The sequence below is a fragment of the Prosopis cineraria genome, unplaced genomic scaffold, assembly GCF_029017545.1.
Source record: "Prosopis cineraria cultivar Desert tree isolate PC_DT_omini unplaced genomic scaffold, ASM2901754v1 PC8, whole genome shotgun sequence".
In the NCBI taxonomy this organism is placed as follows: Eukaryota; Viridiplantae; Streptophyta; class Magnoliopsida; order Fabales; family Fabaceae; genus Prosopis; species Prosopis cineraria.
In genome coordinates this window covers 6484481-6512145 of record NW_026555339.1, presented here as the reverse complement: position 1 = coordinate 6512145, position 27665 = coordinate 6484481, and the positions used below count along the sequence as shown (strand labels likewise).

The 27665-nt window shown below is 32.2% G+C and overlaps 2 protein-coding genes across 10 annotated transcripts; one reads left to right on the top strand and one right to left on the bottom strand.

The window, feature by feature from the left end:
- The first annotated feature begins 11125 nt into the window (after positions 1–11125).
- LOC129319029 (nuclear transcription factor Y subunit B-9-like) lies at positions 11126–12247 on the top strand. Its single transcript, XM_054964060.1, has one exon. The coding sequence runs from the start codon at positions 11126–11128 to the stop codon at positions 11627–11629; it is 504 nt and encodes a 167-aa protein (XP_054820035.1). The 3' UTR covers positions 11630–12247.
- A 900-nt stretch (positions 12248–13147) lies between these two features.
- Positions 13148–27237, bottom strand: LOC129318084 (nicotinamide/nicotinic acid mononucleotide adenylyltransferase-like). Of its 9 annotated transcripts, none has more exons than XM_054962622.1 (12): positions 26945–27236; positions 26570–26781; positions 24544–24813; positions 19562–19701; positions 18958–19039; positions 18778–18851; positions 17723–17808; positions 17184–17267; positions 16890–16974; positions 16361–16440; positions 14778–14836; positions 14546–14691 (listed from the first exon to the last, which is right to left on the bottom strand). In XM_054962622.1, exons 4-12 carry the CDS (start codon positions 19605–19607, stop codon positions 14589–14591), a joined length of 699 nt encoding a protein of 232 aa, XP_054818597.1. In that variant the 5' UTR covers positions 19608–19701; positions 24544–24813; positions 26570–26781; positions 26945–27236; the 3' UTR covers positions 14546–14588. The 9 variants fall into 9 exon arrangements, with proteins under 9 accessions (XP_054818593.1, XP_054818598.1, XP_054818597.1 ...); XM_054962617.1 differs by lacking the exon at positions 24544–24813 and adding an exon at positions 15465–15566 and having other exon boundaries at positions 14778–14839; positions 26945–27228; XM_054962618.1 differs by lacking the exons at positions 24544–24813; positions 26570–26781; positions 26945–27236 and adding exons at positions 13148–14249; positions 15465–15566 and having other exon boundaries at positions 14584–14691; positions 14778–14839.
- Between the last annotated feature and the right edge of the window lie 428 nt (positions 27238–27665).

Below are 27665 nucleotides of genomic sequence, written 5' to 3'. Positions count from 1 at the left end.
TTCAAATATTATTCCGTACTAAATATATTTTTAAACTCTCAATAGTCAATCCCAACTCCAATCCCAATCCATCAAAATGCATACCTAAATATCAAATAGGGTTTTAAATTCTGCCTTTGTCTGAAGTGGATATGCAAAAGCTCATTTCTAACTTTGGGACTACTCCAAATAGGGTGGTATAATTGGAGTGGTTTCAAAATTTTACTTCATTATGACACTCTAAAGGAAACTGCGGCTATGTCTCCTCTTCATTGTTGTCAGCCCAATGTACTTGGTCTTTTAACATACTCCCTCCTGTCCTTTTTATAAGGTGTTTAGAGGAAAAAAATTTTGGTCTTTTTATGAAGCACTATACGAGAGGTTTATTATATTTTTTCTATATTGTCTTTATTCAACCATAGTTCATTCTTCATTTTTCTTTTTTTTTATTATAAGGCCACGGTAAAATTGTACAATGAACTATGATCTAGTCATATTTACAAACCATGAAATTTTTGCAGTCAAGTAGTGGAGTATCAAAAATCATAATATTAAAATATATTATGTAGTGATTAATGGGCTAAGAGATTAGTATATCTATTTGTTTTCCTATAAACATGGTAAAATGCACTATCTAATCTTTCATAGTCAATTTTCTAATTTTCTTAATAGTGCCAGAGCTATGGTTCATTTTTCTGAAGTTACATTATCTGGATTTAAATAAGGGTAAGATTGAAAATTTGTCATTATTAAATAGAATTAATGAGTTTTAAGCAAATCCTTGATTCCTGTGATAATGCTAAAGGTGTCTTGTAAGAAAGGAGTACATAGTGCATACATTATAATTTTCGCCAAGATGTCAGATATTTGAATCTCCTGAACAAATTGAGATGAAGAAATGAAATTAATGACGTGGATCATGTTTGTAACAGCCCTCTGGGTCACCACTACCTCTCCAGGGTCTTTTCCCAATGCTGGATAACACACATGTCACCACATGATTGCCGGCTTTAGCCCAAGTGGTATTGAGCGTATTCCTCACCCCACCCTCACGAGGGTCTTTTGGAACCTCCCCAGACTCAAACCTCCAACCTCTACCCCCTTAATGAAGTTGAGGTTAAGTCTGGTACCATTGAGTCAAGTTATGTAACAGCCCTCTGGGTCACCACTGCCTCTCCAGGGTCTTTTCCCAGCGCTGGACAACACACATGTCACCACATGATTGCCAGCTTTAGCCCAGGTGGTACTGAGCGTATTCCTTACCCCACCCTCACGGGGGTCTTTTGAAACCTCTCTAGACTCGAACCTCTAACCTCTACCACCTTAACGAAGTTGAGGTTAAGTTTGGTACTATTGAGTCAACTTTTCAAGCTCTTGGGGACAGACTTGAATTTCTCAACAAGCTTTCATCCTCAGAGTGAGGGACAAACAGAGCTAATCAACGCTTTGTTAGAGCTCTACCTTTGGCACTATGTGAGCGCTCATTGATAAGGTTGGGCTAAGTTGCTCGATGTGGCCTAATTCTCTTACAACTTGCAGCGAAGTGAGTTAATAGGTAAGAGCCCTTTTGAGATAGTTACTGGACAACAACCTCTAACCCCCAATACACTTGCCACACCATACAAGGGAGACAATCCAGCTGCCTATAAGTTTACTAAAGAATGGAAAGAAGAAGCCGACATTACTCGTGCATGCCTGGATAAAGCTTCCCGAAAAATGAAGAAGTGGGCAGACAAGAAGCGGCGCCCCATTGAGTTTCAAGTAGGTGACTTGGTCATGGTTAAGTTATTACCAAATCAATTCAAGTCACTACGCAAAGTCCACAAAGGCTTGGTCAGGAGATATGAAGGCCCTTTCCCTATCATTAAACGTGTGGGAAAGGTTGCGTACCAGGTACAACTCCCTCCCAAGCTTAAGATTCATCCTATCGTCCATGTTAGTCTCTTGAAGAAATACTATAGAGATGAAGAAGAACCATCTTGAGGTATCTCTAAGAGAGCACCGACAGCGGTCGTCACCGAGTACGACAACGAGATAGAAGAAATCCTTGCCGACAGGGTGATTAGAAAGAGAGGAGTTTCCAACTATACTGAGTACTTAATCAAGTGGAAGGGTCAACCAGACTTTGAAGCTAGTTGGGAACGTGAAAACCTCTTGTGGTAGTTCACAGACCAAATCCAACGCTACAAAGAGGAAGGCGCGACGAGGGTGTCACGAAATCAAGTGGGGGAGAATGTCACGTTTCATCATTTTTCACAAGGTTAAGAAGGTCCAGAATGCTCCAGAACCCTCCAGAAGGCTCCCAGCTAACTTTAAAAGTGCTAGAGAGTGCAAGAACATTCTAGAGAAGGCTACACAACTCTAGCCTCAATATTTTAATATTATCTCTAGATTCTTCTATTTAAATATCTAGATATTTGTTAAGAGAATTCTAGAGAATCAATTGTAACCGTAGGATAAACTTAATCTCCACCGTCCATTAAGGAGGTGAGAACTTTCTAGATCCAAGGGGAGGCCTATAAATACCTCACCCCTCCTCATTTGTAAATCATCCTTGAGTTCTCAAAGCAATAGAACTCTCACATTCTCCAAATTCTCTCTACTCTCTTTTGCCCTTAAGCTTTCCCTTTCCTCTACTTAGCCAAGCATCCTCCTTTTATATGAGTTAGGCTTACTTAGCAACTTCCAGTGAAGATTGTCTAAGTGTCACACGGGTCAAAAGACTAGCCTCGTAACAGTTGGTATCATACAAATGAGGAGGGGTGAGGTATTTATAGGCCTCCCCCTTGGATCTAGATGTTTCCTACCTCCTTAATGGACGGTAGAGATTGAATTGATCCTACAGTTACAAATGATTCTCTAGAATCCTCTCCTAGATATTTACAACAAATATCTAAATATTTACATAGAAAGATCTAGTAGAAAATATTAAAATATTGAGGCTAGAGTTGTGTAGACTTCTCTAGAATGTTCTTACACTCTCTAGTACTCTTAAGCTTGTCCAAGAGCCTTTTGGAGGGTTCTGGAATGTTTCGGAGCTCCTTAACCTCATAAAAAATAATGAATCGTGACATTCTCCCTTACTTAATTTCGCGACGCCCTCGTCACGCCTTTTTCCTTGTAATGTTGAATTTGGTTGGTGAATTGCCACAAGAGGTCTTCACGTTCCTAGCTAGCTTCGGAGTCTGGTTGACCCTTCCACTTGATTAAGTACTCGGTGTAGTTGGAAACACCTCTCTTTCTGATCACCCTATCGGCAAGGATTTCTTCTATCTCCTTGTCGTACTCGGTGACAACCGCTATCGGTGCTCTCTTAGAGATACCTTGAGATGGATCTTCTTCATCTTTGTAGTATTTCTTCAAGAGACTAACATGGACGACAGAATGAATCTTAAGCTTAGGAGGGTGTTGTACCTGGTACGTAACCTTTCCCACACGCTTGACGATAGGGAAAGGACCTTCATATCTCCTGACCAAGCCTTTGTGGACCCTTCGTAGTGACTTGAATTGATTCAGCAATAACTTGATCATGACCAAGTCACCTACTTGAAACTCAATGGGGCGCCGCTTCTTGTCTGCCCACTTCTTCATTTTATGGGAGGCTTTATCCAGGCATGCACGAGTAATGTCGGCTACTTCTTGCCATTCCTTGGTAAACTTATAGGCAGCTGGATTGTCTTCCTTGTATGGTGTGGCAAGTGCATTGGGGGTTAGAGGTTGTTACCCGATAACTATCTCAAAAGGGCTCTTACCTGTCGACTCGCTTCGTTGCAAGTTGTAAGAGAATTGGGCCACATCAAGCAACTTAGCCCAATCTCATTGATGTGTGCTCACATAGTGCCGAAGGTAAAGCTCTACCAAAGCGTTGATCCGCTCTGTTTGTCCGTCACTTTAAGGATGAAAGCTTGTTGAAAAATTCAAGTCTGTCCCCAAGAGCTTAAAAAGTTCTCTCCAGAATTTCCTAGTGAATCGGGGATCTCGATCACTGACGATGCTGCGAGGGATCCCCCATAACTTCACGACATGCTTGAAAAACAAGTGTGCCGCTTCATCAACTTTGCAATCTGCTGGGGCTGGTATAAAGGTGACATATTTGCTGAATCTATCAACCACCACCATGATACTCCCACATCCTTCAGACTTAGGGAGAGCAACTATGAAGTCCATAGAGACACTCTCCCATGGTCTCTCAGCTACTGACAAAGGTTTGAGTAGACTTGTAGGATGTTGTTGTTCAACCTTATCTTGCTGGCATACTAAGCAAGTCCTCACATATGCTTCGACATTGTCTTGCATATGTGGCCAATAAAAGTGATTTTGTACAAGAGTAAATGTTCTGATCATACCTGGATGTCCGACCCACATGGAATCATGGCACTCTTTCAGGACATCCCTTCAAAGGTTGCCCCATTTTGGCACATAGACTCGGTTCCCAATGGTGTGGAGTATTCCATCATTCAAGTCTGACTCAATGGTACCAGACTTAGCCTCAACTTTATTAAGGTGGTAGAGGTTGGAGGTTCGAGTCTGGAGAGGTTCCAAAAGACCCGCGTGAGGGTGGGGTAAGGAATATGCTCAGTACCACCTGGGCTAAAGCCAGCAATTATGTGGTGACATGTGTGTTGTCCAGCGCTGGGAAAAGACCTTGGAGAGGCAGTGGTAACCCAGAGGGCTGTTACAATGTTCTTAGAAAATGCTCCCTTGCTCATTCTGCCTGGCACCTCACTATCCCTGATGATTTGGCTTCTGATTTCTTCAGTCTCCCCTGCCATAAGTGGATGATCACTAGATCTAACACCGGCTAATATTTGCTGACTTGTTTCTCTTTTGCATAGCTATTATTATAGCCTAATTTTTATTTTTATTTTTGTAAATCACATGATGTCTTTTGTAATCTCTTGAGTAACGAATTCATCCTTTCACTAAAAAAAGGGCAAAAAGAAAAAAAAACATGTGGTGATTTTTCATGTGAACTTACTAGCATTTAGTGAGAATTTTGAGATACAAGGATATACGTGTGGGCAATAAGAAGGAAGAAGCATAGGATGGTTTTTCATGTGAAGGAGTGGGCTTATGATTCTCTAAAATTACTGAAAAAGTTTGGCATTACAAGTAGCATAGCGTGGTTTTTCATGTGAACTAAGTAGCGTTAAGATTTTCTAAAGTTCCTTTAGATGAAATTTTTAGGTGAAAAAAATGTGTACACGACTTCATAAAAAAAATGTATAAGGATGACTTGACAAAAATTGAATTTAGTGAAAGGGGCTAGTCCCTTACAACATAATGAATCAAGTTCAAATCCTCACTTGAAAAATATCTACATTTAATACACAACTATGCCTCAAATAGAATTGTTTTTAATAGGAGAAGTAATAAAAAAAATTGCACAAAGATGGTTTTTCATATGATATATATATATATATATATATATTATGTGAACTGCATAGGTGGCACCTACATTTTCTGAATCTATTTTTGAAAAAATCTGGAAAAAAATAAAGAGAAAAATGTAGAGTACAAGTCGCCAGACCATGCCTTTTCTTCATATTTAAACCCATTTTGGCATTTCCTTATAATAATAATGTCTTACGGATCTTTAATTGGCCAAGAAACGCCATGACCAACACTGAAGTTTAGCGTGAGGAAGAGGCCCACTTGAGACACTGAGGTAAATAAAACTGAAAAGAAAAGGAAAAATAACTTAAAATTCCAAGGGCTGATGGTTCATGTGTCTCCGAGATAGAGACAAGAAAAGATGCTTCTTTTCTGTGATTCTCTTCCTCACACATGATGTCTCATTTTTGTTGTTTTCTCAATTCTCACTCAGATACCTTCACTTTCTAATTTTCTTCACTGTGTGGGCCCCAAGGGCCCTTTTGTAGATTTGTTGGTGACATCTCAAGCATTGTAAGAGTGAGAATGTTAGAGACTACATATAAGCATAATGTGGTCCAAATAGAAAAGCAATACGCATTGATATATCAATTCTATGATTTAATTTGTGTTGAAACAGAGAAATATATTGTTTCGATGTGTTGAAACAGTTAGAACTGGATGCCTCTCATATACAATGTCAAAGAACTATCCGAAAAAGAATATAATTAATTAATTTTAGCATTTGCATGCGATGGTTCTGAAGAAATGTTTTAATATTTCAAATTATTCATTCTTTCTCCAAAAGATAAATTTGAAAATTTAAAATATTTTGTAAACATACGTAAATGGAAAAAAATGCGAAGTATGGCTTGTAAATGTGAAAGCTTTCTCAGTTATAATCATTTAAAAAGTATACGTTACGTTCTAAGTAAGAAGTATTGGATGAAGTTTCATGTGAAATTACATTAGATAGCAACAACAACATTTTCAATAATGTGGATCCCACAAAAGTAGTTCATACCTCTATCCCTGGTGTTGTGGGTCCCACACATGCAACTCATACATATCTTTTTTTCCCTCCATTTCAACCTCCTCTAAAATAATTGTAGATGTGTGTGTGTGTGTGTGTGTGTGTGTTATAACATATTCAAGCTCCTCACGTGCAAGACACAAGCAAAAGACGTAGCCTGCATGTATGGCTTAAAACCAGATTTAAAAAAAAAGAAAGGAAAACAATTGGGATTGGTTCAAAGGTTGATCCAAACTTGCATTCAAATGGAAGAGAATGTCTCCAACAACGTAGGCACAAGATATGCTATTTAATTAGTGACAAATTAAAAGATTTATATATATGCTTACCTTATTTATAAACTTAATTTGGGGACAAATATTGGTGTTGCCATTTCATCACTCGTAAATTGACCATACTAATTAAAGAGAAACCACTCCTCGAAGTGCTTTCCTTTTTCCCCATAATATATAATTCATCTTTCGAATTGAATTAAGTAGTGCTTCAGTGGAAAATCAATTGCTTAAATTGTTGATTATCTTTAATTACTAATAAAAATCCATGTGTCCAATTTTTAATTATCTCTAAATTTAATTAACTATTTTTAAAGATTTAGCTGTTATTGATGTATATAAGAAATGAAATTATATGAAGTTACTTAATTCCTTCATCTTATATACTGGGTTGTTGGATGATAATGTAAATATACGTCTTCCGGTTTTCTACTACCTATATATTGGGTATAATTTCTTTTTCTTAATTAATTAAAGCCCATATATATCCTTATAGAAATGCCATGACTGAAATATCGAGATAGTTCTCTGAAATTATGAAAATATGAATATTTTGTTTATGATGAAAATACAGCACTTTAAAACGTTAAAAAAAGCTGCATATATATATATATATAACACTAGAAATTGCCCTTGAGACGCCATGAACAACACTGAAGTATATAGTATGAGAGGAAGGGCCCCACTTAAGCTTATGATGTACAATAAAACTGAAAAAAAGAAAATAAATTTAAATCCCAAGGCTCATCTTTCATGTGTCACCAAGAAAAAGACGCTTCTTTTCTGCCATTCTATTATATTCCCCACAGATGATGCTTCATTAATTTATTCTTTAATTATATTTTATCACTCACATATATATGATAACATCATTTTTTCCCCTTCTATTTAGTGTGTGGGACCCCAAGAGTCCTATTGTAGGTGAACTCTCAAGCATTGTGTGTGTGTGTGTGACAATAAGAATGTTGGAAACTATAAATTAGCATAATGTGGTCCAAAGAGAAAACCAATTCACATTAATGTAGAATTCTACATATTATTAATCATGTGTCAAACTATTGTGAAAACTAGAAGCCTCTCATAATAACAAGATCAATGTCATGAAGAACAATCCCAAGAGGAACAAAATCTGTGTTTTTGATGGTTGTGAAGAAAGTAATTTAATATTTTTAAAATTATTTATTTCTCAAAAAATTGTGAAATTTTAAATATATTTCACTAAACACTAATGGAAAAAGAATATCAAGTATGACCTGTAAAGATTAAGAATATTTAAAAAAATATATGTTATGTTATAAATGAGAAGCGTTAGATGATTTTTCATACAAGGTGCATATATGATATCAAGACTCTCAATCATGTAGATCCCACACAAGTGGGCCCTACAACTTACTCTCAATATTGTGGGTCCTACACACGCCCATCATTCATGTCTTTCTTTGTTTTTTTCCCCTCCTTTTGAACCTTTTTAAAATACTTTTGCACATCTAGAATAAAATTTATAAAACATTACATTATTCACAGTATAAAAGAGTGGTTGTTGGCTTGTTCTTGATATTAACATTCACCTTAAGAGATTGAATTATACTTGCTTAATAGTGAATGCTTATTTCAATTTCTTAAAATGCATTAATTCTATTGATTAAATTTAAATTAATGTTTTATTTTATTTTTTTTTGGAATTTTATATATACACCCTTCGGTGCTTGTAATTAATCGATACTTAAATGAGCAATGTGATCATTAGGTGACTTGAAATGGGAACTAAAACTAATGCACTTACTAGCTAACCATTCAATATCACATGTTATAAAAAAGACCTATTAAACATTTCATGTTACCTAGGCATTTTGTGAGAATGGAAGTAACACATTGTTTCTCTTCATTCCTTTTAAAAATAAATTCTATTTATTTCACTCTCTCAACATTATTTTGAAATATTTTCTTTTTGAAATAATGCAATATTTCAAAATAATGCGGACAAAAATTAAAATTTTTCTAGATCATGTTTCCATAAAGCAAATATTTGTCGTGATATCAATCATTCAGCACGGGGAGAGATAGACACATGAAGAAAGCGGAGGGGTGGATATGAAAACTTTACATATCCCACCCTCCCTTTTGAAATTTAAGGTCATAAATAATTGGGGATCATATATAACAGCACGTAGCTTGAATTCATGGCTTAAAAACCAGATTAGCCCAAAAAAAAAAAAGGGATTGGTTTTGAAGGTTGATCCAAACTTGCATGCAAATGGAAGTGAATGTATGTCCCCAGCAACAACAACATATATACAAATTAAAGGAGACAACATCGAAGTGACAAATTAAAACACTTATGTTTTCCATATAATAAATTTATCATTCTAATTGAAAGTAGTGCTAATTCAGTGGAAAATCAATTGTCTAAATGTACATTATCTTCAATTGCTAATAAAAATTCATGTATCCCATTTTATCACTAAATTTGTTTAACAAAGATAAAAAAGGTGACTAATTTACCTAGTAAAATAGTTTATGAAGCATTGTCATATTAAATTCTAAAGAGTATTTTCCAATGAGATGTCAAAATAATTTTGACGGTCAACTTTAAAATTAGTTTACTATAATCAAAACTATTATTATTATTATTATTATTATTAATTCTTCCGGAACGAAATCCAAAGACGTAATTTAATTATATTCATTTCATTAATCATAATTTAAATAATAATCACAATTACATAATCCTATTCAAGTGACAGAAACTTTTTTTTTTTTGTTAGTTTCATTGTTCATAAATATTGAATATTTTTAATAATTACAATCTTATGATGTTGTATCTTCTTGGTTATGAAAACCAATTGAAGAGTTCAAAAATTAAAAGAAAGGAACAAGAAAAAGAAATGAAAGGGGAAAAGAAATGTACTCCTACATTAAGGATTTGATGTTATGAAAATTAAGCAAGTTTTATTACGGACTAATTAATTAAGTAAAGCATGAATTAATGAAAATCAAAAAACATAAAATAAATAATTTTTGTTGATTGCAGCCTCATCTAACCCTCTTCCTTTTTCAGTCTATAAATACAAAGGCCGCATTGTGGAATAGAACCACACAGTGTACTGCTCCCATACACACTCTTCTCATTCTCTTATCTTCTTTCTCTGTTTACTGATCAGAAAACAGCCATGGAAGGTTCAGGATCAGGTCCCTTCTTTCCCTCTGGCCGCCACCATCACCAACTTGCAGCAAGCTCTGGTAATACTATTCCTATATTAATCCTCTTCCATTTCTTCTTTTCTCTTGTTTGGAGACCAAACACGCCCTGGCTAGCTAGTTTCTCTCTCACTCTTACTAAAACAGATTTCGTGTCTCTCTATTGCTTTTGGGTTTGTTTGTTTTCTTTAATTTTCATGAACTACCAAGAAAGATCTGAGACATCTTTTGTGGGTTCCCATATGCGATGTGCATGCTTCTTTTCTTGAATCTGAGATTCTGTTCATGACAGCAGAAGTTTATCAGATGATATGAAGGAATCATGAACCACGCGCTGTGAAATGCTTTTAACCACACACACAGACACACGTATCTTCTTATCTGTGTTGATCTGTATTTTCTCCTTAAAGTGATTGTTCATCAGGAACAGCTGATGATGATGATGATGATGCGCTTGTTGGTGCTTTTGCTCTGATCATGAACTAACCTGTGATAGATCAGAAATGTTTACAGTGTTTCTGAGGGGACGATGGAGGATGGATACGTGTTTATGGAAAGAAACAAAAATATATATATATATATATATATATATGAAAGTGTTGTGTGTCATTAATTAAAAGAAGGAAGGGAGAGAGAGATGATGAGGGAAGTCATAAATGAGAAGGAATTGGAAATTGAAATTGAAATTGAATTGAATTGAAGGGAATAGAAAAGCCTTTGACTTAGGGCTTGTCTTTGAGATTACCTAAAAACGATTGCAGTGGCCTACAGACACAGTCTAGATCCTACTCAATCAAACAATATTTTATATATATACTGTTCCATTGAAACCAATTGGGGGAGAGAAATGAAGAAGATTGGTTTTATTTTTATTTATAGTTTATTATTATTACCACTATATTTTTCACATTTTTCTTGCCTGTTATTGTGTATTGTAATAAAAATAAATAGTAATTCAAATCAGGGGTGAAATGGATGATTTAAACACCAAATCAAAACTAGTGGAGGACAAAAGAATATTTAATTATTCAGACCCAAAAGAATATTTAATTATTAAAAGTGTATATTAATTTTTTTTTACCAAGAAAATTCAAAAACACTTCTTTTTTCCTTTTTGGTATCTTTGGACCGAGTTATGTTTGGCAACAATCTGACAGACAATTTTTTTTATGTTTGAGGTTCGAATCTCATGGGGACACAGAACACTGCCGGACACGGCGGAGCTCCGGTCAACCCAAGCCAGAACCAGCAGGAGCCTGCACAGCGTGGGATGATGAGAGAACAGGATCAGTACATGCCGATCGCGAACGTCATCCGAATCATGCGCCGGATCCTTCCGCCGCACGCCAAGATCTCCGACGAAGCCAAAGAGACGGTACAGGAGTGTGTCTCTGAGTACATCAGCTTCATCACCAGCGAGGCTAACCAGCGGTGCCGGCAGGAGCAGCGCAAGACGGTGACGGCGGATGACGTACTCTGGGCCATGGAAAAGCTGGGATTCGACGACTACGTCGGGCCTCTCTCCGTCTACCTTCACCGCTACCGTAACGGTGACGGTGCAGGTAGCAGCCATTATGTCCCCCGGGGACAGCAAGTGCTGGCTCCCGAGCTTGCACCAGCAATGCCGCCACCTCCACCACCGTCATACTATTACGGATCGGGTTATCCGGTGGGACCGAGTCAGATGGGGCCGGGAGCTGGTAGCTCAAGTAGTGGCACCGGCGGCCCGGCGTATTATGATCCGTATGCTCACCAGAGACATGACCGTTTCTGATGCAGAGGAGGAGGCGCATGCATGACTCTTAAACAAGAATGCCGCTTTTTAAATATTAAACAAAAAAAATCATAAAAAAATTAGTAGTAATATCTAAATATGCATCTTGGGATGTTGCTTTTCTTTTTTTTTTTCCTTTTTCTTTTTTAAATTAGATTGTGAAAGCTTGTAAAGAAAGGCTGTCTTAAATAGGGATTCATGAGCGGTCATATAATATATGAATTTATCTTCTTTTTTTATTTACTTCTTTTTTCTTCTAAAATTATTCTTCGGGTCTACTTTTTTTATTTATGATATTTTTTGTTTTATTTACTTTTTGTTCCTAAAATTTTGTTCGATCAAAAAATTTTTACTTTAATTTTATATACTCCTGTTTTTGTTAAACGTTATTATATATATATATATATATATATATTAATTCTAATTATTTTTATTTTTCTCCAAGAAAGAGAGATATTTCTTAATTTGTCTCAACCGATTGCTAATCTTCCGACAAGAATTTTGCTCATTTTAATCTCAAGGGGATTAAAGCAATTGGATTAGCTAGAAAGAATAAAAACTACTTTCTCAGTTTAAAAATATAAAATATTTTTTAAAAAATTAAATGTTAAAAAATATAAAATATTTTTAAAGTCTCAAAGTGTAATTATTATACTTTTTTCAAAAGCACCCTTATAAATTAATCATTTTATATTTGTTTTAGATTGAAAAATTTTATTAAATAAGAGTTAATATAAAAAGATAGTGTTAGTTTAAAAATAAATAATTATTTTATTGGGAGATAAAATTCAATTAAAAATATTTTATATTTTTTAACCAAAGGAGTATTTAGTTTTTTTTTTCATTGTTAAACAATTTTCTATCAAACAATTCACACCATCTTAGTGACTTGGGTGAAATATACTCTCTCTATTAAAAAATATAAGATATTTTTAATCAAATCTCACCCCCCAATAAAATAATTACTTACTTCCAAACTAACCATATCTTTCTATATTTACTCCTATTAAACACCCTATAATAAATATAAAGTCACTATCAACAGAGGCACTTTTGAAAAAAAGACAATGACTACATATCAAAAGATTGAAATGCCTTACATTTTTTAACATTTAACTCCTCAAAAAATGTCTTATATTTTTTAACGAAGGGCCTTCCTCCTTTTAAAAATGTATACACTCCCTTTGTTCAAAAATGTAATGCATTTTTTAAGGAGTTAAATGTTTAAAAATGTAAGGCATTTTTAATCTTTTAAGATATAATCATTACTTTTTTTTTTCAAAAATGTCCCTATTAATAGTGACTTTATATTTATTATAAGATGTTTAATAAGGATAAATATAAAAAAATAAAATTAATTTAAAAGTAGATAATTATTTTATTAAATGGTAAAATTTTATTAAAAATATCTTATATTTTTCAATGAAAAGAGTATGTATTCACATTTATATCATTCATATTTTTTTATTGCTCATACGTCCCGACAATTAAAAAGAGATTTTAGGGGTGTGTTAGTTTGGTATATGTCAAAAATCAATGTTTATACGTTCTTTAATGTACCATAAAAAATCTCTATATGTAAAAACCCATTAAATTAATTACATAAATATATTTTATATTTTTAAAATAATTACAAGCATAATTTTCCCAACTTCCATATCAAAATTTAAGTGAAAAACAATAATTGAACAAATAATGAATGTGAAGGTATACATCATCAACTACACACGAAGAGAAATTTTATATAAAGCTTTTCCATATTCTAAAAGTTCCACCACCTGTTGGTTCATCGTTTTCTGCAACAAACTCAAGGATGAAAAATAATACTCCTTCCCACCCTAAATAAAGGAACTCACCAAGATATTTGCTTTGTTTTTAAAGAAAAAACTTCAACTCACTTTGTCCCTTAAATTTATAATTGTTCTCATACCATCTATATTAATTACATATATTAATAAGGGGTTTTCATCGATTAGTTTCCAATGCAAATAATTAAAAAGGTAGTTTAAGAAAACCATAACACATTTTTACAAATAACTAATTTTTTTAATTTTTATAAACTAGTTATCTAATTTCTACGTTTAAGTTTAGGAGAGAGTATCACTTCTTTTTTAACATTAAAGATGATAACAATCATCAAACCAATATCTTTAGGAGCAATATGAACACTTGAATAAGACTTATAGGACAAGATGTATATCCTACCAAATTTCATAGGATATTAGATAGTACTATTACTCATTTGTGTAGTTCAAGTGATCTCTCCTTTGAGCTTAATTGCCATGAGAGATACGGTGCATGACTTTATATGTTATTCTCCCCTTTTTTTAGCAAAACATCTTGTATTCAAAAACCAACTGTTCCAACTAATGCGGGTCGAGCAAATTTAGAACTTAGAACCCTCTTGAGCAGAAATTCTATCACCAAAAACTCTTGCATTCCTAAATTTTGAATTTGAGATTTTAATTTAACAGGTACAATTTCCTTGACATTGAATGAACCAAGGGCTTGTTGGTGACTTTATATCTTATTCCATCTCCCTGCTCCCCAACAGAATTTCTGGCCTTCTTTTATTCACCCTCAAAACTTCTAATTGTTGTGCCACCTACTCCCCCCGTCCCTATACATAAAAAGACCTTTTAAATTTTTTTTCATTTTTAAATATAAGAAGTTATCAATATATTTTTTAATGAAAGAACCATCATACTCTTATTAAATTGAAAAGAGAAAAAAATAAATACTTTCATTAATTTACTTTAAAAAAATTTATTTTTTATTGACAATTAGAGGCAAAATTAGAGTGTTGTTGTGCTTTTAATTAAATAACCAACTTTTATTAATTTGCATGATTTGGTTAAAAATATTTTATATATAAGGACGAAGGAAGTATGCTTTTATTAAAGGAAAAAAATGATAAAAAAATTATAAATAGTATGCACTATACGATGCATTACAATTGTTAGTTTCCGTCTGAGTTCAAATATAGTTGATGCTCTCTGATATAATCGATCACTTCATCCAGAGTAAGGTATTTTACTGACAATCTTCTTGCAATGCATTCCCTGAATTTCAAGAATAGTTTTCACAAGAAATAAATGAAAAGCCTCCCAATGGTTAAATCATTTTGCACAACTCGAGGGAGAGTCACCTTAGCCTGGTTGAGCTTATTTGATTTGGTACAATTTCATCCACTACTTTGACATTAGCCTGCTATAATTGTAATAGTTAATATATATATACACACACACACACACTCTCTTTAATCCTATTTATAAATCATTTTCAACATTTTCATTGAAACTAAGAAAGCCCTTAAATCTCATTAACTTTATCTGAAAATTCAATAAGTTTTCAATTTTATCCCTATTAAATATACTTACTTTAAAATGAAATACTCTAGCATTTAATAAACTTCCCAACATTTAGTAGGAATAAAATAGTGAAGATGAACATAATAATCATTGAGGTGTCTTATAAATAAGATCAAAACAAACACACACTCTCTACCCTATAAATAGATAAATAGGACTAGAGGAGTATATTCATAAAATCAAACCAGTAAAATCATTGGTTATAAGACAAGACTTGGATATTTAAAAAAAAAAATTAATTCAAGTTTTTCGTTATCATAATCTATAATAAAATACGATGTGCCGAATTCAACTTTACCTTGCTGGTTTTTCAAAAACTTCCTCAACTAACCATAATTTTTTGTCATCACATGGCTATGGCTCTTTTTATTCACTCCTACTCATGTTTATTTCTTTCTTTTCTTGGTTTTGTGTGTTTCTGTTCATTTCTCGTACACTAGGAGGAGATTAGGAAGCATTATTACCCGATTTTCATTCAAAATGTCATTATCAGAGATAGTCCTCTCAACATCCTGTCCTTCTCTAAGGATGCAAACTACTCCATAATCTTTGCATATGTCCTTAACCTAATCAATAATCAGAAGGTCAAAATCACTATTGTATTGGTAAGCGTTACGCCCATTATCACTTGATATCTGTAACAAGTAAAACTCATTAACTTAATAAGCTTATCAGTCTTAAGTATAAACATCACAGAATCAATCTGATTCCTACGGCTTACCAATAACATTATTTCCATTATAGTTACAATAACGAGTAACGACTATTGTTTTAGCTAGTTTACTGTCAATGCTATTAGATTTTGGGAGAATGACCCAAAAAAAAATATATATATATATATATATATCCCTCAAATATCCAAATGAATTATCATTTAATTCCTCGGGGCTTGCTTGGCATTTTGACTTTTGACAAAATAATATATTTGCCTCAGTGACTATTATAGGAAATGATCACTTTGATTGTGTTATCGACTAAAACAGAATAGAAAATGACTACTTCTGCTTTGCAAATTTGTGATTTATAAACAAATTAAAAAATAATGATTTCTTTTTGAAAATAACTACTTTGGTTGCACAAGATTAATGAACAAATAAGCTGAAAGAAAGTAGTCATTCTTTATTTCGTTTTAGTCAGTAACCCAACCAAAGTAGTCATTTCTTATAATAGTCATCACTAGGAGTAAATAAATGTCATTTCATCAAAAATCAAAATGTCAAACAAGTTTCTAGGGACTAAATAATAATTATAACATTTTATGGTACTTAATTGTCATTTGCATACTCGAGGGGCATTTTTTGTCATTCTCCCGTAGATTTTTCTCTTGTACTGACCTTTTTCTTTTTTAAAAAAAAAATACCTGCTCAGGAATCCATACTCCAGGAATGCCAAAGGAGTGAAGGAGATCAGAACCACAGATGAGCATGACCTTGAGGGATTCTATACCATACAATTCAAAAGCAAATTTTAGTATTTCTTTCTACATCATCAACAGAAACACACATTGAAAGCAACCTAGGTTTAGACCCAAAAATATGTCAACTTTTAAAAGCATACTTTAGTCTAAATCTAGACTTATGAACAAAAAATGTATATCTCAGTTTTGATTCTTTTGAAAGCTTGAGTATAATACTGAACCGAATATGTTGGCCTACAACATAGCCACTTGGCATGAATGAAATTTGATATTTTAATGGATTATTTAAAACATAGAAAGAATATCACTTATTATAAATGTTCGTCGCCAGTAAGCATTAGTACGCTTGATTAAAGTTTCAACTTTCAACAAAAAGGAAACATAGGATTGTTTTTTATTTCAACTCGAGAGGGAAAAAAGGTTGATATTGTAAGACTATAGCTTTTTTTGAAGAATTGTTTGTAGAACTCACCTCTGGGTACCAGCCCTGCCTCAGAAATACAATTCCGGACTCTAGATAAAACAGTTAAAGTACGCTGATATGAACTTTGAGTTGCCTGCAAGAAAGTTCTAAAAGCCTTAGCCACATAAAATGCAAAGCGTGACCGAACAAGATCAAGTAACACTTTGTTTTTCTCACCCTATTCATGGTCTATTTAAACATAAAAAATCCATAGGATTATCTCTTAACTTTGAATTTTTGCAAGATGAAAGTTAATTGCTTGGACACAGACACATCTAGAGTTGGAGGAAGAGAGTAACATACTTCCCATGGATCAACCATTATAAATTCTGAACTTTTGCAGGCTAGCTGACATAAGCGTACGCGATGTTCAGCAGAAACAAGCCCCTTTACCAATATTTCAAGTGACAAGCAATGAGATCGATTTACAGCCATGAAAGAAGGAGAATGTAGAAATATAGGTAAAAGATTATTAAGATAGCAGTTCTTAGGATACATCTCCAACTATAAGTGCAGGAAAATTAAAAATGTGTAGTAAGCTCAGTCTCAAATCTTTAAAAGACTGCTCATTGATTCTCATAATGACTTCACAATTACATGCAAAGTGTCTATATTTCATTCTCCTTCATCAATCCTTTAGTGTGCTAATTTAAACTTGCAAACATGTACATATGAATATACTTGAGCATCTCAATGTTAATGAGCTAAAGCAGAGCTACCTTGCAGATAGTAACGGAGAATGGGCGTAATTCCATGAAATAGTAATTAAAGCTAAGAAGGGCCCCTAATGAATTATCCCATTACAGTTTTGCAGGATGCTCAAAAATGTTCACTAACGTTACCCTTTTTTTGTATGCATCATTAACAGGTGACATATAACCGCCAATAACACAGTAGCCTTCTGAATTCAATGCATCCCTTGCAAGCTCTGAGAAAATATTTTAAAAAGAAAGCAGAAAACAAATGATATTTAACAATTAAAATACACCAATTAAAGGAATTATGTCAATAAATCAGAGCTAATAACTGAAAGATATGTGAAGATTTTACTTTGCCAAGATTTTGTACCTCTAGAAACAGTAAGTGGATTGTCTAACGAAAAACTTGTGACCAACATAATACATCCATTTGCCAAGAGAAATTAGAAATGAAGAATCCCTCTCTCCCTTCTTTGTTTTCAGAGAATAGAAACTATGATATTATACTTTAGGGAAGTAACTGTTGTCTGAAAATAATAATTTAAGGAAGTAAGAATGCAGGAAGACACCATACTTTAAAATTGCTTCTTGCGCAAATCCAACTCATATGAAATATTAGAATTTCAGTAGCAATTATTTCATTTATATGATAGATAGAACATCAACTCTGGTATGCAATATGTGCATACAGCATAACAGCTGTACATGAAACATATTCAATTACTGCTTAACGAATGCTTTAACAATAAATGCCAAAGGAATTGTATTTTATTCCGGTGATATTCTCCATTCTTCTTGCAGGGCGATCCATTTCCACAGTCGTCTACAGTCCCAACCCCTCTAAATAATGATGATACTGTGCATCTTGCTACTATACTTACAATCAATAGCTCTAAATAATGATATTTGAACTTTTATGTTTATGCCCATGCTTCTATATTGAAAAAAATTGTATCTTACACCATCAATCATGATAGGAAGCTTCAAATCAGCAAAGGAAAGGGGCCTGAAAGGGAAGCTTTTTGCTTGACTAACATTGTGTGTGGAGTCGGATAGTATATATATTGGGTCTTTTTTATGGTGTAAATTTAAATTGGGTCTTTAAGAACACCAAGCAAGCTATAAATTTGGAAAGACACAACTCTGAACTTCAGCAAATGGAAATAAACAAAAGTACAAGAGCTCTTCAAGCAACTCACCAAACATGCGTAAATGCATGAAAGTGGGAGGATTGAAACTTCCAGCTGCTACCAGAACAACATATGTCTTGCCACTGAATTGTTCACATGTGAATATAGCAAGATATAAATGCAAAAGATTAAGAGAGGGACAGGAAAAGGAAAAGCCCAAAAAAATGGTAGAGGACAAGAAAACCTTACGTGCTCATGGCTCCATGCGGAGGCTTTTCATCAGCTAGTTTTAGAGCCAGCTTATCAAACGGCAACAGGACATCCATGACCCCTGAAGACATAAGAAACCAGCAATGCTAAGATATAAAATGCTATCTCTAATTACAATTATCTGTGTCGTTACTAAACGGTTTAGTCTCTTAATCAATCAAGCATTTTATTGTTATCATGGTTACTCAGCCAAATTCCTTCCCTATGTGCACTCATCCATATTTGGCCATGATTTTACTCTGACTGTGAAGCTTAAATCATACCAATTGAGCAAAACAAAACATTTTTTTTAATAAATTAAACATGGAATTTCAAGCTCAACTTACAACTATCAACACCAACACGCTTCCCTTTCTGAATCAAATAACCATTTGATAACTGACTAAACAAAATGCGTTTCCTCATCAATTGGGAAAATTGAATAAGAAAATTACTACTTTTAATGTAAAGCAGGACCAGTTTTTCTTTCCTAAGACCTAAATTCTAATAATCAAAGAATCTCAACATCAACAATAACCAAGACGAGATAAACCCAAAACTGAAAAAAAGTTAATACCCATTGGGAAAGTGAAAGAGCACGAACCAGAAGCAAGTGGTAATTGTTTGAGAGTAAGGAAGAACAAATGCATAGACAGCTTCCTCGATGTTAAAACACCTCCTTTTGTAGTTGGGTCTTCGGCGTCCGTTCAACGCCCCAGGATGGACGCATCCCCGGCTCAAAATCTAAAAAACCAGTAGACGATGATATCGTGTTCAAGTAGTTTCATAGAAACTCATTTTATGCTTAAAATGTAATGCAATTTGGCTCTTGTCTTAAAAAATAAAAAAAAAATATTAATGTCTGGATCTTTTACTTACCACCATTATAATATTAATTAATATTATTTAAAAAATTAAAAAATATTATTATTTAATATAATTTTAAGTAAATAATAAATTTATGTCGCTTAAAAAATACTTTATATCTATAGACAAGGAGAGTATTTTATTTCTTTAATATTTAATAAAGGATAAAAGTAAAAATTTATAATAAAAATTTAATGATTACTTTCTTCATTTAAAAATATAAAGTATTTTTAACTAAATCTCACCCCTAATAAATTAATTACTTACTTTTTAATTAATCCTATCTTTTCATATTTATTCCTATTAAACACCCTATAATAAATATAAAGTCATTATCAATAGGGGCACTTTTAAAAAAAAAATAATGATTACACCTCAAAAGATTAAAAACACCTTACATTTTTAATATCCAACTTCTCAAAAAATGCCTTATATTTTTAAACAGAGGGAATATAACTTATAAATAGAATTGAAGAAGTATATCCATTTTTAGCTTATTCTTCTAACTAATTATATATTATAGGAAAAATATATCTATGAATCCTCATATATTATTAAATTTTGAATTAGGCACTTGTAGTTTATTTTGTTTTAATTGAGTCTTTATAGTTTGATCAATTAAATAAGTTAATCCTTAAAAGTTAAAATTATTAACAAATTATTAAATTTCTCAAAATAAAAACATTTTTGGAGTTTATAAAAAAATTGATTTAATAATTTTGACCCAAAAAATTAATTTAATACAATCCTTATATTTTTATTGTTTTTTATGAAAATTCTATATGTATACAAATTGTATAAAAGACAACCTAATTATATAAATTTGGTGTTATAAAAACTATATAATTAATTGTAAAGTTATATAATTTCTTAATAAAGATAATGAAAGTTCTTAATTTTTTTAAGGAAAAATTCAGGAATTTTAACATTTAGGGATTCAAATATATATCAAATCAAACCATAAGGGACCAACTAGAACAAAATAAACTATAAAAACCTAATTTAAAATTAAAGAAAATGAGGATTTGTAGATATACTTTTCCTATATTATATATACTTGCTCTTCCCTTAGATATGGCTAAACAATTACTTTATATTGAAGAATTTTAATCAATTTAAACTTCTGTTTTTGAATAAAATTCTTATTAAAAATTGGGAGAATTGTCACAAAATCCCTCCTTGAGAAAGAAATTGTTTCAAGGGACCAAAACTAATTTAAAAACCAAATACATACCAAGTCTTCTTGCACATCAAGCCTATAACCTTACACCTCAAACTTATCATCTTGCCTCTTGGGCTCCAAGTCTATCGCTTTACAAATCAAACACACCTTACACCCCAAGCCTTTCACCTTACATTTAAAACTTGTAATCTTGCACCATAAGCCTATACCTTGCAAATACTTGTTATTTCAATAAAAGTTATGAACACTTTTAAATCCACATGATATTTTGAATTTCAATGCTTTAAACTTTAAAGTTAAAATTTATAATAATTTTATTTTTTATTATCATTTTTTGATTGATCACAGGTATCCTCTTATTAAAGACAATTCTATTCGTGGCACAATCAATCACTAAATATGAGCACTAAGTTTATAACCATTAACATGATACATGATATTATAAGAATTTTTTGGTCAAAAAATGTATTCTAAATCTGTGTAAATAGATATTTGCACTCTTTTCATTTGTTTATTTTCGTTCACACTCATTTTGTTTCACCCAATTCTTTATCCATTTTAAACCCTGTGTTATTATTATAAATTATTATTATATATCTACATTCTACTCCATCTTCACCACAACAACTAGTTACCCATAAAGTTGGAAATAAGGCCCAAGCTTGAAGGCCCTATTTAAATAAGAGTTTGGACTTAAAAATAAAAGTTTTTAAGGTAATCGGACTTCTATTCCCATCCCTAATAAGCCCTAAAAAAACAAGCCCAAGCTCGAGCCAAGCTTAATTATCTTTTTTTTTTCAATCTATGTAAAAATGATGTTTGGAGGAAAAATATAAGGCTTAAGTTTCTTTGATTCCTGATCTCTTGACTCTCATTCTCTCGACCTTCTTTCTTTTATGGAACTCTCGCTCTCTTAACCTGAAAAATTGAAGATTTTACATTTACTCATTTGCTCTCCTATCGACCGTTGCTCATCTCTACCTCACTCAGCATCTCTGATCTCCCATCAGCCGTTGGTCATCTCTGCCTCATTGCTGATGATCTCTGCCTCACTCAAAGTTACTCAGCTCTCCCTCCCTCATCTGCAAGCCCTATTGCCCCCCACGCCTATCACACCTGCTCTCCCTCTTGCCTTTCACAGCGTTCACGATCAGCTTTCCACTTAGCTATTATTTGTCGTGGGTGCTAGTTGACCGATACTTTAATATTTGATTGTCTTAGTTGGGTACTCTAATTCTCACTAGGTTTAACTAGAGTAATTATTTTTTTGGCCAACCAAAGTAATTCCATTGATTTATTTTATTTTTAATTTTAAAATAATCTAATTAGTTTATAATATTAATTCTTTTATTTTTTATAATTGGGTTTACGGCCTCATCCTAAGCCCTTTACATAAGGGCTAGCCTTTAGGATTTAGAGGAATTTTAAAAAATCGACCTTTGTTAAGGGCCTAGGCTTACCCATTTTCCAACTTTAGCTGCCCATCTACCTATTTTCCTATTTATTTGCCTACAATAATAACAATCTTATTTATATACATTCATGATAGGGGTGTTTATGAAATGAAACAAAATCAGGTCAACTTTATCTTGTGTCCCATTCAAAAAGTGAACGAGATTAAATATTTGTCACGTGTCTCATGTCGTCTTGAAAGTCATCATAGCCCGTTCAAGATCGGAACAAGACAAGACCAAAATGTCTCAAAAAAGTAGGCACCACATAGAAGAGAAATATGCATAACAATATTTATAAAATTACATAACATGACAAGTCTAAAACTAAAACAACATGAATATATAAATTTAATCATTAGGTTGCAAAAACTACAATTTAAAATGAAAGAACACAATCATGACAACTACAACTTAAAATTAAGTGCACAATAACTACAAATGACATCCAAGCTATAAGCACAACAAAAACAAAATGATTAAGTTACACAGCTTAAGTGAACATATGATTATATAAAAAGAAAATAAAATAACAAAACAAAAAAATATATACTCTGATTTAATAAATAAAGTATTAAATGTTAATAAAAGAAGACAAAAAATTTAATAATATATTTGTGGCAGGATGTCCCCGTGATGATCCTTTGTCCCATACATCTTGAACTTATTTTCATCTCATCCCATATTTTTTGGAGATAAAATAGACTCGTTTCAACGTGATTGAGACAGAATTGGATCAATCAAAACAGGGACAGACGTAAACACCCCTTGGCGATAGCACACCTTCCTTCTAATAATTTTTTTGGATTTTTTTAAAATTAATACAAGGTCTTTATAATTTTTTTAATTTTAAATTAGGTTTGTATAATTTATTTTATTCTCACTGAACCTTTATAATTTGATCTATTATATATGTACATATATATTAATTTTTGAAGGTTAAAATTATGAATGAATAATCAATTTTTCCAAAAAAAAGTATTTTTTAAGTTTATATGAAATTTAACTTAATACTTTTGGGGAAAAAAATTGATTTAATAAAATGTTTACATTTTGTTGCTTCATTTATGAAAATTTTATATTTATAAAAATTATTGAGAACATATAATTTAGAAAAAATCACAGATAAGGACCTCTATAAATTGCAAAAAAGAAATCAAGACGATGAAATTATGGAATTGAATTGCAACACCATGGTCCTTTTTTGTCATTTTAAAAATAATATTTTGACTAAAATGCTTCTGGCATGAGACCAGGTTTGTAAGTATAGGAATAAAACAATTTTTTAACTCAAATAAAGTGATTTTGTAACTCCATTCAATTCAATTAAAATGATTTCACTGGTGAAATTTAAATTAGCCAATTGCAAATCTAGTTACCAAATCTGCAAGTTTGGGAGTAAATAATTTTCCAACTCAAATAAAGTGAACTCATTACCTTCAACAACAAATTTTCAATCCAATTAAGTGATTTCAGCACTAGAGAATTTTAAATTGTCAATTATAAATCTAGGAGTAAAAACGTTTCTGACTCAAATATAGTGACTTCATAACCCCGTCAACTAAATTTCCAATCCAATTAAAGTTATTTCAGCAATAGCAAATTTTAAGTTGTCAATTAAGAATCTGGGAGTAAAAAGCATTTCCAACTCAAATAAAGTGGTTTCACATGTCCCTTCAATTAATTTCCAATCCAATTGAAGTGGATTTCACTACTATTAAATTTTAAGTTAGTCAATTACAAGTTTAAGAGATTAGAGTAAAAACAAAGTGATTTCACAACCTTTTTCAACTAAATTTCCAACCTAATTAAGGTGAGAATAATTTTAAGTTGATAATTCAGACAGGACATTTTTATCAAAGTATTATTTTTAAAATTAAAAAAAAAGGATCTTGGTCTTGAAATTTAACTTTATAATTTCATGGTCCTAATTAATTATTTATAATATCTGGAGTTCTTTATTTTTTATTTTCCCTATAATCTAATTAAGTAAATTTTGAATTAAAAAATTAGAAAGAGGATGGCTCTCCACTTTCATTCGCATTTATAGTGGAACGTCATCATGTCTTTTTCAAGAATGAGTACCCTCTCGTGTTAGTTCTTATTGCAGCCTTCTCCGTCCAGATGCAATCCAACGTGCTTGCCGTACCTATGCGCCTCGATTTCCCATTTGTCAATCTTTGGAACCTCACTCTCTTTAGTGATTCCTTTCCCCAGGAAGGTATCATCGGCCTCACCAAAGCTATCGACATACGTCCCTACTTCCTGAGTCGGAGCCATGGTTTACAACGAATCGATCTCTCTCTTCGACCGTGAATCAAACACCTCTTCTTCTTTCCCCACAAGATTCACTTTCTGAATGAATATTAAATATTTTAATAATATTTATTAAATCTTATTTAACATAAAGCGTTTTTAGAAAAATAGTTCAGTAATAAATTAATATCAAAAAATATGATCAATAAAGGTTAGAGTTGTACATGTCACTGTGTGAAGGCTCTATACATATATCATGTTAATAGAAAATAACAAAGTTACCAAGTTATTAATGGAAAGGTTTTTTTTTTCTTCTCAAAAAATAGTTAAAGAAAAAAATTATCACACTTATAATACAAGACACCTAACACCATTTAAAAAAAGTTCAAAGATAAAAATAAACACTAACCTTTTTATATTTAAGACTAAAGCAAGGACCAAAATCCTATAATAAGGTCAATTTAAATTTAGGAGGGAGTTAGGGAATGCCCTTCCTCCTCGAACTGATATTTATTTTCATTGAAAGGTGTAAAAGTTCATCTTTAACCCCTTTTTTTTAGTTAGGTTCCTCTTGAGATTACATTTTAAAGTGAAAGACTGAAAGGTATATTGATTCTCTTGAAGATTACATTTGATTTCTCTCAATTTTAATTTTTTTTTCATCCATATTAGCTTTTTTTTTATGACACATAGCTTTTTTAAAAATAATTTATTGTTAAAAAAATCTTATTTAATGATTAATGATGTTACATAAATATCATATTATTTAAAAATATATACTGTAATTTCAAAATAGGGAGTGATGCTGATTTAATTATTTTGTTGCCATATTCGAAATAAAATAATAACGTTATTATATATTTAATATTATTTTTTAAATTAAATTTTTTAATGAGCATTTTTTGTATGGGTCAATTACTGTAATGAAGAAGATGCTGAAACAAAAAAGAATAGTGCAAATCACATACTTCTCCTAGAGAATAAATAAGCTCTAATAGTATTTGTCCCTTCATAAAAAGCTCTGATATCACTTGTGCTTTTTTTTTTTTTTTTCTTTTAAAAGAAAGATGTGAGACAATTCGTCCCTATATAAATATGTTTCGGTACCACGAGTCCCTACATAAACAAGTTCAGATGCCGCTAATCTTTATATAAACAATATTTGATACTACTTGTTAGAATCATGAAGCACCCTAACTAAAAACAATAAAAAAGAATTTAATTCAACAAACGCTTCTTATCTAGACCTTTTTCAGAGTTCTCTTAATCAAGAATATTTCAAATGTCCAATTCTTTAATTATTTACAGTTTTCGTCATATGAAAAAATAAATTATATTCTACCAAAAAAAATAAAAAATAAATTATAGTTTTACCTTTCAAAATAGTAATCAATTTATAGATATTTTATCATCATATTAATAACAGGATTACATTTTATTGCCTCACACAGTCTTAAAAAAAATAAGACTAATTGATTGAAAATCATATTTTCTTTGGCTTGGCAAAAAAACACATTAAATTTTCTTAGCTTGTACACAAAAAGACTAGCTAATTATTAAGAAGGTCAGGTAAAATTTATTTTACAAATGAAAATGAAACACTACTACTGATGTATCTAAGAGTTTTTAATATTAGAACCAATAACATTCCTTGTTAAGCTTATCTTGAACTTAAAAGTAACGACTCGCTAAGATGTGTAAACCCAAATTCAATTTAGGGTTTTTGAATCACAAATAAAACCCCAAATCTAAGGCATATACCACTGGAAAACTTAAAAAATATTTTCGGAGATGGAAAGAGAATCTATTGACGAAAACCGATAATGATAAATTAATTAGTTTGAGATCGAGTTACCTCTCGTGATTGTGATTGAAATCACGAACGGAATAGAAAAGAAGAGAGATTAATTGTTGACAGAAGAAGAGAGAGCACACTCCCAGCAGTGCCAAACGCATCATTGAGCCATTCCCGGGCTGTGCTCTCTCTCTTCTGTCAACACGTACTTATCATCTTTCCTCGCTTCTTCATCATCCATCATCTTCTTCATCGTCATCATCATCTTCATCCTAAGCCACCCATATTATTTGTTAGAATCACGACATCTAAATGCATGCGCCTCCATATTCTAAAACTTCATTTCAAGCTCCTGATCGACAATTCAATGCATGCATATATAACAGTCTTGTAATCTCATAATATTCAAAACGCCATCATTTCCGATCAACTCACCTGCATATCATGTATTAATTCATTTACAGTCCGTTCACAAATCTGCTGCAATACTGACGCATCATTGTGGGGAAAATCTGGAAAAATGAGTGATATTCTGATTTAAGAGAAGAAAAATCAGAAATTACAGAGAGGACGAAAGAGGCGGGTATGAGATAATTGAGTATGAGATCGAGAAGAGAGAAGAAGTGGAACGACAGATTAGAAGATCGGACAAACGTATAAACCAAGAACTTTATCTCAGACGAAGAACTGATGGAGAGCGGAAAATAAACGACGAGTCAGCCTTTCTTGCACACACCATCAAGTTGGTTCCCCAGACGCAACTGTTCATTTGACCGGCTCACCAGTTCAGCCCGTTAATACTGTAGTATTTTTATTTAATTTATCAGTATCGCAGCGGCTTTTATGTCCAAAAATAATTGTTTTTATTTTAACTTTTCCATCGCAACAGCTACTGAAGGTTAAATCAAATTTGAATGACTTATTTTTTTTTCATTTATTTATTTATGATATTTTTTATATAAAAAAAATTAGGCGATTAGCTTATCAAAATTTAAGGAAATTATGGTAATTTTATGTATACATATTTTTATAAAATTAATATTTGTATAAAAAACAATATAGCTAGATACTTTTTAAAATATTAATTTAAATAGGAACCATTCAAATGATTAGGACAGCGGAGGAGGAAAAGTAGAAACAGAATCATTGGTGGTTG

Coding starts and splice junctions, on each gene's coding strand:
- LOC129318084 (XM_054962617.1), bottom strand. CDS start 19,607: ATGCATTTGTTCTTCCTTACTCTCAAACAATTACCACTTGCTTCTG. Junction 18,852..18,957: donor CCGCATGGAGCCATGAGCAC/GTAAGGTTTTCT, acceptor TGAACAATTCAG/TGGCAAGACATATGTTGTTC. Junction 17,809..18,777: donor CATGCATTTACGCATGTTTG/GTGAGTTGCTTG, acceptor ATATTTTCTCAG/AGCTTGCAAGGGATGCATTG.
- LOC129319029 (XM_054964060.1), top strand. CDS start 11,126: ATGATGAGAGAACAGGATCAGTACATGCCGATCGCGAACGTCATCCGA.